This window comes from Phyllobates terribilis, unplaced genomic scaffold, assembly GCF_046119375.1.
Source record: "Phyllobates terribilis strain yellow unplaced genomic scaffold, ASM4611937v1 Scaffold_3__8_contigs__length_932513732, whole genome shotgun sequence".
Taxonomy (NCBI): Eukaryota; Metazoa; Chordata; class Amphibia; order Anura; family Dendrobatidae; genus Phyllobates; species Phyllobates terribilis.
In genome coordinates, this window is record NW_027362763.1 from 405,485,612 (window position 1) to 405,497,996 (window position 12,385).

Here is a 12,385-nt window from a genome sequence, read left to right on the forward strand (position 1 = left end):
AACTTACTGATATAAGGACAGGCTAAAAACCACATCCAGGCACCGTGCTTTATGAGGGAGAAGGCACCTGTGCAAAATACTGATGAAGAGCCACGACCATGTCCATCATTAATGAGTAGGGTGGCTGCTTAGTGCTACAGTCGCACCCAGGTGCCAGTCACACATGTATTATTTGATATTTTAGCCAAAGTCTGTAAGCTTGAAACCTGCTTTGAGCGTTTTTACAGCCTTGTGGACCTCCACACCCATTCACTGAAAAAGACCTCAAATCCAAATACATCATAAAAAAGGGGACATACTTATCAGTACCAGGTTACAACATCAGAATACTGCAGGATATGGAAGCCTGGGCAAGACAGGCCTGGGGATGCAAGGAGAAGGCAGCCCAGGTGCAAATACTGATGAACAAGCACTCATGCTCCTATCATCCATACCAACATTGCAGGGCCTGGCTGCATTCTGCAAAAATGGAAAAATGCATGAGGTATTAGTTGATATTTTGGCCAAAATACACAAATACACCATCTCGTAATCTGCGAGAGTTAAGGGACTTCATTGTCTTCTGAGTCCCTACAATAAAATGAAAAGCTATTCACTGAAAAGGACATTGAAACCAAAAAACTTCACTGGAAAAAAAGGCCACACTTTCCAGTGTCTGGTCACAATACCAATATACTACAGGATGCAGATAGGCCCCCATGGTAAAAGGCGGAGACGGCGCAGGTATAAAATACTGAGGAACAACTACCATCCATGAAGAGGGCAGTGGAGCTTTGCTTATTATAAATGTACACAGATAAGGTTCCTGTAAGGTGCTATTCACACAGTTGTGTGTCTGTATTTATATTACTAAGCAACCTCTCTCCCTCAATGTAGGATAGGTGTGTGATTGGTTGTCCAATCAAAAAACACTATTAACCTGCATATTTACCCCATATCTGCAGGTTAATGTCGTTTTAAAGCTGCCCAGCCACCGCACTGAAAGCACGGCTACCGGGAGTAAATTAAATTTATTCCTCCCGGCAGCCTCAAGATTTCAGTCATAGAGGCGCAGCTCCAGTCACCGCTCGGTACACAGTGAGTGGCAGCTGTAACCACTCCCCGGTACTGACTGACAGCTGGACCAGCAGTGCATCAGTACAGAGCCGGCTGTCAGTCAGTTCCGGGGCGCAGTTACAGCTGCCACTCCCTATGTACTGAGCGGTGACTGAAGCTGAGCCCCTCTGACTGAAATCCCAAGGAGGAATAAAGTTAATTTCCACTGGCAGCCAGACTTTTAGCGCGGCGGCCGCATGGCCTTAGAACACTATTCACCTGCAGATTAACCCCATATCTACAGGTTAATACAATTTTGGCATACCAGGTTCATTTTAAGTATTTCTACATTATTTGGGGAAATAAATTCTGGCATGTCGTGAGTTGTAAAAGCGAGGGGTTTATGCAAGCCTTGCTGAAAGGTGGGTATTTTCAGGGTGAGGCTGCGGTGGGGTTTAAACATCTCTGTGACACAAGCTGACATGTTGGTGAATTAAATTCATACCAATTTTAGAGAACGGAGTACATCTCTTTTCTCTATTAGGGTGTATAATATCCATGGTGGACTTTCCACAGACAGTATTCTGGGATGGTAGGACTTCCAGCTGAAGTCAGGCATTGTCATTCAGCAGCACCACCCTGATGTAATGCTCTGTGTATTCTAACATGGAGGAATTCATTAGTCTTGCTTTGGTAGTTGCCTTCTCTTATTTACCTCCGTCCATCATTGACAAGGGTTCATTAGGTATATAACGTCTTCATTAATTTTATTGCTGGAGTTGCCGCAATAATCTTTTTTTCAGGCGTAATCTTGGTAGAATTATCAGTTGTGATATGTTACATTAAAGGTATTTGAGAAGGACGATGGGTTACGTTAATCAGAGATGTGTATAAAATGAAATGATGCGCAATTGTTTAGGTGGTTTGAGGGCTTATTGTTCCTTTAAACTGTATATGAAAGGAGAAATATCCTTCACATTTTGAGTTTGCATTCTGCTACCATTCCAAGTAAATATATCTGATTATTATCTTAAGAATTCTATTACAGATATTGAAGGCTAAATTGCAAACCTGACTCTTTTTTTTTTTTTTTCTTATTTACGCTCACAACACATATCATCCAATTCAGAAATCCATACGGCAAGGCTAAATTTAAAGCGGAATTCCAGTTGAGGTCTTAAAAATAATTTTCACCCCAGTAGACTACGCGTGATGCTTACATTCTGTTTAGACTCTTCAGTGGCGGATACCTGAAAAAACACATCTAAAAGTTCTTCAAAAATCTAGTTAAAGGAGTATTCCTATTTTAGACATTTATGATATGTCTAGAAAAAAATCAAGTAGATGGGAATGACAATTTAAAGGGAATCTGTCAGCAGATTTTTGCTATCTAATCTGAGGACTACAGGAGGTAGGGGTTAAAACACTGAATTCAGCGATGTGTCACTTATCAGGCTATGTGCTGTTGTTTGCTTACAGTGAAGGTTTTATCACTAGGATATTATCATTACTGTGACTAGCTGGCACCCCAGCCCTCGTCTGACCACGCCCCTCCTGTGATAAGCAGCTCGCTGTCAATAGACTTTGTACATACAGAGCCTGGTGTGGGCGGGGCTAGCTTTCTCAGCTCTGCTTCATGCTAAATCTAAGAACTCTGATTGTGTCACAACTACTGCACCAAGTAAATTAAGTGATACATCAATGGATTCAGGGTCTTTTTTCCTACATTATGCTGTCAGATGAGGTAGCAAAAACCTGACAGATTCCCTTTAATTGTCAAGAGACATTTCCATTCTTAGCATCAAATGCACAAAATAAAACTGCATGCTTACAGAAATGGCAAAACACTTGTTCATGTAATGTGTTGCTTATTGTGGTTCTTCTCTATTCGACTTATGGTTGAGATACACTACCGCACACAACCTGTGGAAAGGTATGGCACTGTTTTTGGAAGAAAGCAGCCATTTTTTTCTAATACTTTGTAAACTTTAATACCCCTATATTTTTTATCAGTTTTCTACAGGCAAGAAGCAATAACTACACTTCACTGTGTTGACTTTTTTTGTATGAGAGCAAATACTATCTCTTTAGTATAGTAAAGTATTTAAAAAATAATAATCTTGGAGCACAATAGTCAAGTTTCAGGACCCCGCATTTTTGTCTGAGGATCGTAATACAGATGTCACTTTTTGCTGCAGGCTGTGTCTTGATTAAAACCTCAGTGCTGTTCCTGTACTGGCAAGGGCATAAGCAATACAGATTGTGTTCATTTTGTTGCGGAGTTGTCCTGCTGAGAGTGCACTGGTCGCTTCCACGTTTTCTCAGGGATGGCGGTACTTTGTATAAGAATGATGTCGTTTATCCTTAATATTTTTTTCTTGATGCTACATTGAAAAATTGTATCATAATTATTTTATTAATTTACATGCAGGCCGAGGTGGAGATGCAGCTGGCCAGAGAGCGCGTGGAGGAATCCCAGCAGCAAACTATTCTCGAACAAGAGCGCAGAGATCGCGAACTCGCCATGAGGATCGCTCAGAGTGAGGCCGAGCTCATCAATGAAGAGTTTGGATCAGATTCCGCACTGCGCAGGTATACACATCGCTTTATTAATGTACTTGTTGAAACAGTGATGGATATACATTTTCTATTATTATTGAAGATTGTGCTATTTTAAAATAAGGTTGCAAGTTATTTAAAATGAGGGTTATTCGTGTTCTGAACCTGCCCGGCGCCCGCACTTTGAGCCCGGCTGCTGGAAGGAAATGAACTTCATTCTCTCCGGCAGTGTTCAGGTTTCAGTTACGGGGGGGGGGGGAGTGATGAGGGGCACCGGCGCGCTTCAGTCACCGCTCTGAGTATAGAGAGCAGCAGCTGTAACTGCACCCCTGACAGCTCGCTCAGCATTAGACCTGGCTGTCAATCAGTGCCAGGGGCGCGATTACAGTCTCTGCTCTGAATATAGAGAGCAGCAGCTGTAACTGCACCCCTGACAACTCGCTCAGCATTAGACCCGGCTGTCAGTCAGTGCCAGGTGCACGGTTACAGTCACCGCTCTGAGTATAGAGAGCAGCAGCTGTAACTGCACCCCCGACAGCTCGCTCAGCATTAGACCTGGCTGTCAGTCAGTGCCAGGGGCGCGGTTATAGTCACCGCTCTGAGTATAGAGAGCAGCAGCTGTAACTGCACCCCCGACAGCTCGCTCAGCATTAGACCCGGCTGTCAGTCAGTGCCAGGGGCGCGGTTACAGTCACCGCTCTGAGTATAGAGAGCAGCAGCTGTAACTGCACCCCCGACAGCTCACTCAGCATTAGACCTGGCTGTCAGTCAGTGCCAGGGGCGCGATTACAGTCACCGCTCTGAGTATAGAGAGCAGCAGCTGTAACTGCACCCCCGACAGCTCGCTCAGCATTAGACCCGGCTGTCAATCAGTGCCAGGGGCGCGATTACAGTCACCGCTCTGAGTATAGAGAGCAGCAGCTGTAACTGCACCCCCGACAGCTCGCTCAGCATTAGACCCGGCTGTCAGTCAGTGCCAGGGGCACGGTTACAGTCACCGCTCTGAGTATAGAGAGCAGCAGCTGTAACTGCACCCCCGACAGCTCGCTCAGCATTAGATCCGGCAGTCAGTCAGTGCCAGGTGCACGGTTACAGTCACCGCTCTGAGTATAGAGAGCAGCAGCTGTAACTGCACCCCCGACAGTTCGCTCAGCATTAGACCCGGCTGTCAGTCAGTGCCAGGGGCACGGTTACAGTCACCGCTCTGAGTATAGAGAGCAGCAGCTGTAACTGCACCCCCGACAGCTCGCTCAGCATTAGACCTGGCTGTCAGTCAGTGCCAGGGGCGCGATTACAGTCACCGCTCTGAGTATAGAGAGCAGCAGCTGTAACTGCACCCCCGACAGCTCGCTCAGCATTAGATCCGGCTGTCAGTCAGTGCCAGGGGCGCGATTACAGTCACCGCTCTGAGTATAGAGAGCAGCAGCTGTAACTGCACCCCCGACAGCTCGCTCAGCATTAGATCCGGCTGTCAGTCAGTGCCAGGGGCGCGGTTACAGTTTCCGCTCCCTGTACACAGAGCGGTGACTGAACTCGTGCCGGCGCCAAAGTGCAGTCGTCTGGCAGGTTCAGAACATGTATATTATCCCCATATCTACAGGTTAATTGTGTCTTCTTCATGTGACAGGTTCCCTTTAACGAATTTGGTGCATCTTACAACTGCCCTGCGTCTCCGCCAGGAAAATGTATGTCACTTTTGTGGCATAAGTTATGATTTTTGTTTTTTGTGGGCTTGGCCATACTGTGTTCTGCCTCAGCTTTGCCAAGTTTTCAAAAGCTGTCAAAGCATGAAAACAGTAAAAGTTAGAACATTTTTCCTCAATTTTCAGTTGTGCTAAAAATTTTGCGACGTTTCAAGCAGGTTTTCGCCAGATTTCAGGGGTAAACTGCTTCATGAATCGGGGCTGATGTGTCACATCTTAAAGGGGTTGTCTGTTCAAAACCGATAAGTCTCCAGGCACTCTGTGTGACTGCAGACTTATGAATCCCCCCAGTGCACCCACTGTGTGCTGCGGGGATTCGTTGGTTTCAGACCCAGGACCTGAGGGTATGTATGAGTTATACGTGTTCCCAGGCAGTGGGCGCGGCATCGCTTTCATACACTTGTATAGAGCAAGGCTGCGCTCTATAGTCGGTCATGCCCACTAGACGGGGCGCGGCCTCGGCTCAGTACAAGTGAATGGAGCGAGGCTGCGCCCACAGGCCAGGAGTACTGTATGTATAACTCATACATACTCTCTGGTCCCAGGTCTAAATCCGGCGAATCCCAGCAGCGCTCAGTGGGGGATTGATAAGTTTGCAGTCACACAGAGTGACTGCAGACTTATCAGTTTTGATCGGACAACCCCTTTAATGATACCTCTGCTGGTCCTTCAGATTAGAGCCTGGCTCTTTATCTACAGTAGTTCTGATACTTTTTGAAAGTGACTTTGTTTAACACTCATTGAAAGTTCCATCCTTTCTGTGTGAAATCATTTCGCTCACATTATTCAGAGCCTGGGGCCAGTTTTTGGTGAATATATTAACCTTAGAGCATTATCTAGACTGGATCTCCATGTACAAAGCAAAGATGATTTAATCTCTGCTCCTCTTAGCCCCCTGCTAGTCCTGATAACAGCGCAGAAGGTATATAGAAGCTTATGGGCTCCAAAGGGATTCATTTAAGTGGAATGGAATTCATGTTTTTTCCTTTTGTTCACTTATTTAAACTTTTGACGTGATTTATGGGTTCCGGTTGTGCTGTTGTCCTTGGAATATATATATTTCTCTGGGATCGGGCAGTGAACTGTGATGAGTGCAACTTGTTTCCAGGTCCGTATGCTTGTGTTTGATTAATTCACTGTGCCACATCTTCCTTGGCCGGGGCGATGGTGCAGTGACTCATGAGAGCTCACGCACAACATGGCAAGTAGATTGTTATCTTTTGCTCGTCGCAGGTAGGTGAAGTAGAACATTTAGAGACTCGTTTAGCCAAGATTTGATGACTGTAAAATAGTTTTGCTTTTATGTTGTATAATTTTGGGTTTAATCACTCTGATACCTTTGTTATCATCTCTTCGCTAGAGCTGGTTGTATGTCAGACAGTACTGCTGCTTTGTTATTTTTTTTCTGTCTTGCTGCTTTGTTTTTTTTTCCCCTTTTTCCACAAGCAATGCTTTTCTATTTTTTTTAGGTTTCATAAGTAAAATGTGAACTCCTCTTCTAAAACTTGACCTCGGTTCTTCCTTGCAGGCGTTCTAATGTCTATTAAACCCAGAATGGATGCTGCAAAGCTTAGCGGTATATTGAGCAGACAGTAATACACCCGTAGACAGTGTCTAGAAGGCCGAGCCCTATTATTTCGAGCTATTCTTAACTGTTTGTAAATCAACTCCATCAAACAGACCATGGCAGGGAGAGCCATGTGGATATTAATGCCTCTTTTTTATGGCTTGCTGATGATGCACCAAGACGAAAGTCGATTAGTACGGCATTAATATTTATAGCTCCTAATTTTCCTGCATCTCATTAGCAACTTTTTCTATGAACAGATCTGCAGTTCACTATAACTTTGGGAGTGATGTGTATTTTCCGCAGCTTGTAAAGCTCTAATGCCGCATTCGGTACTTTCTAATATGACGTATGTGTTCTGCACAGATAGTGGTTATTAAATGCATTTCATGTGTGAGAGAACTAATCTCTTCCCAGGGGATATAAGACCTGAAAGAAATACATGTTGGCAGATGCAGCTTTAACTTAAAACAAGGTCACTGGAATTCAAAGAACAAAGTCTTTTTCCTTTACAAGTCTCCAACCATTTAGAACTAGAATTCCACTATTAACTCATTTTCGGGACTTATCCTAATTTGGGGCTTGCATATATTAAGCTAAAACACTAGCCATTTGTAAAGCAAATATCTGCCCTTCAGAGATAACAGCCGAAGACTAAACCCAAGTACAGTTTGGTTCAAATCCGTTTTAACCATTTCTCTATTCAGCCGTTTCCTCCTATAGCTTTCTCCTGGGGACTTGGAACATACAAGTGCATCTCACTAAATTAGAATATCATCAAATGTTAATTTATTTCAGTTCTTCAATACACAAAGTGAAACTCATATATTATATAGAGTCATTACAAACAGAGTGATCTATTTCAAGTGTTTATTTCTGTTAATGTTGATGATTATGGCTTACAGCCAATGAAAACACAAAAGTCAGTATCTCAGTAAATTAGAATACTTTATAACAGCTTGAAAAATGATTTTAAAATCCGAAATGTTGGCCTACTGAAATGTATGTTCAGTAAATGCACTCAATACTTGGTCGGGGCTCCTTTTGCATCAATTACTGCATCAATGGGGCAGAACAATTTACGATCCTTCTGTCGTTATCATTTTTAGCTGGCCTGTGTGAGCAGGACCGTGAACTAGCGCCATTTGACTGGAATGTAGTTGACCGGTGACTTTGGGCCATAAGAAACTTTGGGGGAGATTTAGAACAACTTAAGAGATCTGTCTTTGTTGCCTGTATGAACCAATCACAACTTTCTTTTTTATTTTATTTTTTCAAGAACACAGAAATGAAGCCTGTGCTGTGATTTGGGCAACAACGAGTTTTCTTTACTGTATCCATAATAAAGCTCTCCTTAGAATATAGATAAGCTGCAGGATAAGGGTACACGTACCATAATTGCTGAGGATTTTTTATCTTTTTTTTTTTTTGCCAGAACAGCAAAGTGAATGAAATCTTTTCCGGCGTAGAAATTGACCTGCTGATTTTCAAATCTGAAGCATGACAATTTAGGTTGCAAATTTATTGTAGTTTTAAGTTCCAAAGGGAGTGAAAATCCACATCAAAAAGCAAATATGTACCGTAGATTTCTCCGCAGAATGCATATGGCATATGTAGCATAATCTGCAAGTCCAGCTAAGTTTAAAGCAAATCTGTCACCAGGTTTGCTACCCCATCTGAGAACAGCATGATGTAGAGGCAGATACCCTGATTCCTGCAATGCATCATTTACTTTACTGGTTGCTGCAGTTTTGATAAAATCCCAGTTTTATCTGCTGCAGATCTACCAGTTTTCTGAATGCTGAGCTCCTTATAACCCCACCCACACCACTGGTTGACAGCTTTTTGTGTCCACTGTGCATAGGCAGAAAGTTGTCAAACACGGGGGTTTTACAGAAGTCATGAATATTGAGGACTACAAGGCAGCAGGTTTACGAATCCTCTAGTAATAACCTTCTACTGATATAACAGTAATTTTATCAAAACTACAGCAAGCAGTCAAGTAAGTGACACATCACTGTAATTGGAGTCTTGATCTTTACATTATGCTGCTGTCAGATTAGTTGGCAAAAACCTGGTGACATTTCTTTTAAAGTAATAAAAAGAAACATTTTCCTCTGAATTGGAAAAAACAATAAGTTTACGCCGTTCCCCTGGTTCTTCTATGGCAGCACTTTACCAGCTTTTACAGGTTGTCATGTGTCACAACGTGGCGTGCAAAGATTAGTGGGGGACCTGAAAACATTGGCATGTGGGCGGTGGGTACGTTGTTTGCTTTATTTTAGACAATTAACTGTTATCTGCCGGGAAATCTGCAATAAAAATTGCACAGTTTGGTGCAGATTTACTGCTCAGGATTTCTCTTTGGCAATTTTCTGCAGCTACCGTGCACTTGAGCTTATGTGAATATGTTTGTATGATATTTGCATTATGTTTTCCACACTGAGTCACGCCATCCAAATAACAAGCGGCATGTCTCATATGTTCAGTCTACACTTCAGACCTCCTGTTCCACCCTGCAGATTAAATATGTGAACTAGTGAATTCTCAGAAAACCTCTCACATCCTCTTTTGTATACAGTTTGAATCCCAGAGAAGTCACGCTGACAATATGGACAGTGTTTTATCTGGATAAACCTATAGCGAAAAGGAAGGAGCATACGATCACCGAATATATAAAAAATAGCATATTTTATTAGGATATTATAAAAAGAAATAATGTACAATGTATTTATAAGCATGAAAGTTCATAATCATGATGGGACATAATAACAGAAACTATACAGCAGAAGCACTCCTCCTAACAAGCATATATTATATGAACAGTATAATATGGATCAATATGCAGATATTAATATGGATCAAATATGCAAATATTACTGGATCCACACTGAACAATAGGTAATTATATAGTTCTGATGTAATCACAAATAAGTGGCTGATCCAGATGTAGACCGCTAAACTGTCCCATATGAATGGCACGATGAATACAAAACTATATTATAATAACAATAGCATAGACTAATGGCGGTCAGGATGAAGACAAAGCTGGCACTTATATATGGCGTAGGTAGACCATATGTTGTCATAAAAAGATTACACATCTGGTCTATTACCTGTTGATGCAAGGGATGTGTGCACTGCTGACCCACACCTCGACGCGCGTTTCACCGCCTCTGAGGTTTCGGAACGAGGTATTTTATCTGGCCCTAAAGCAAGAGTCATTTCACAAGACACTTATTTTATGGACTGCCCTAACAATTTCTGCAACAGTGTTGTCACTTATATATTAACAAACATATTATCTGTTTTTGAATGCATTTTTAATCCTTTACTTTATACTCGGTTATTTATATATATATATATATATATATATATATATATACATACATACATATATATATATATATATATATATATATATATATATATATATATATATATATATATATATATATATATATATATAATACACACACACACATACACATACACCTATATGTGTGCATACAGTGGGGAAAATAAGGTGCAACAAATACAGGTAATGAGTTCAGAGTAGGAGGGCTTCTTAAAGAAAAACTAACCGGTATATGAGAGCCAGAATTCTTGCTGGTTGGTAGGTGATCAAATACTTAATTAAAATGCATTTTATTGCATGAAATATGTAAAATTATACAATGTGATTTTCTGTATTTTACTTTTAGATTCTGTCTCTCACAGTTGAACTGTACCTACAATAAAAAGTACAGACCTCTCTCTATTTGTAGGTGGGAAAAGTTTCAAAATCTGCAGTGTATCAGATACTTATTTTCACCAGTGTGTATATATGTATATATATATGTCAAAAAATGTGTATATATATATATATATATATATATATATATATATATATATATATATATATATATATATATATGTGTATATATATATATATGTGTGCGTGTGTGGACACGTCTGATGACCCTCTTTGTTAGGGTTGATTTACAGAGTTAAATGGCCCTCTGTTAGCCTCTGCATTACATTATCGCTTTAACCTCTGTTCCTAAATATTCAATAACTTTCTTATACTATATATCTACTTTAAAGATACACAACCTAATCTTTATTTCTGCAGCATAAAAGCGGATCTCAGTGTGCCCTGTCCGACAAATGCCAAGTAAGAGATGTCTCATACACACATGAAATGTTTAATCATCTGAGACCTGCATGTGTGATTTCAACATAAAATGGAAAATTAAAAGAAATGAAAAAAATAAAAAAAATCCGTTCAATTGAATAGGCAATTAGGGAATTCACAAAGGTCTTTTCACATTAAAGGCTTTGTAGGGGGTTCTGGAAATAATTATTAAAGAAAAGGTTTTTTAATTATTGCTAATTTTATTTTCGCTAATCATGTTATCCTGTAAAGACTTGGAAAAGATTAAAGTCAACCGGAAAATATAATCCTTTGCCGAGTTCCAGCAGAGATCATTATATATTGAATCAAAGCAGCGACGACACATGAAGGGAATTATCAAATCTGAGATTGCCAAAATTGGGTCAATGACACATTTAAACTAATATAGCTTGTCTTCTGTTTTCAGGGCTGGTGGAGGAAAGGACAAAATGACAATGTATGTTTTTCATTTGACCCCACTCTATTACTTTGGCCAAGACCTTTTCTTATGTTGCCTGTGCACTGTGTATTTACTGCATGTTTGTGTATCTATTAAGATTTCAGTTATTGTTGTAGACCATCAGAATAGGGCCTGATATCACGACCAAGACACAGTTTTTAACCTGTTAAAAAGGATCTGTTACCAGGCTTTTGCTCATCTGAGTGCAGCATGATGTAGGGGCAGAGACCCTGATTCCGGCAAATTCACTTATTCTATAGGATGATGCAGTTGTGATAAAATCAGTTTTTTTCTGCTGCAGATGTAGCACTTCTCTAATACTGAGCCCTGTATAACACCACCAACAACACAGATTAGCAGCTTTTGTGTACACTGTATATTGACAGAAAACTACATCACTGGAATCAGGCTCTCAGCTCTTACATCATGCTGCCCTTGGATTAGATAGTGAAAACCTGCTGACATATTCTCTTTTAAGTGTATTAATCAATAGAATCTGCAGCATCTATGTGGATAGACAAGACTTTCTCTGTTGCAATATTTGCCCCCATGCAGCGTGATCATGGGGTGCCATTAGGCTACAGCTGGACTCATTTATGCTCATTTTAATAAAACTTTAAAAAGAATGATGCAGCCATTCTGAGATGAATTTTTACAGTGTGTTCACCAACCTCACCCCATATTGAAGATATCTATTTGATAATCTATGTAGTTTGTATTCTGAAATCTGGTGGCAGATCTATTTAAAGTAATGTTGAATGATATAAAATAAAGAATTTATTACTCTAGGGCACATTTTTCTAAAATACTTTTAAAACACCAGGAATGGAAAAAAATGTATGCATGATACTAGACTCTGCAAGAGAAGCTGTCAGACACCCCCTTCCTTGAGATTACGTCCTGCT

General features: G+C 40.9%; 1 protein-coding gene across 4 annotated transcripts in view; it reads left to right on the forward strand.

The window, feature by feature from the left end:
* MYO6 (myosin VI) overlaps nucleotides 1-12,385 on the forward strand; it is a 271,734-nt gene that overhangs the window by 225,746 nt on the left and 33,603 nt on the right. For 2 of the 4 annotated variants that reach the window (XM_073675590.1, XM_073675592.1), the window contains exons 28-30: nucleotides 3,467-3,627; nucleotides 10,979-11,020; nucleotides 11,448-11,477. In XM_073675590.1, the coding sequence (XP_073531691.1) occupies nucleotides 3,467-3,627; nucleotides 10,979-11,020; nucleotides 11,448-11,477 (233 nt within the window). The remainder of the gene's footprint in view (nucleotides 1-3,466; nucleotides 3,628-10,978; nucleotides 11,021-11,447; nucleotides 11,478-12,385) is intronic. The other 2 variants (XM_073675593.1, XM_073675594.1) reach the window with 1 other exon arrangement.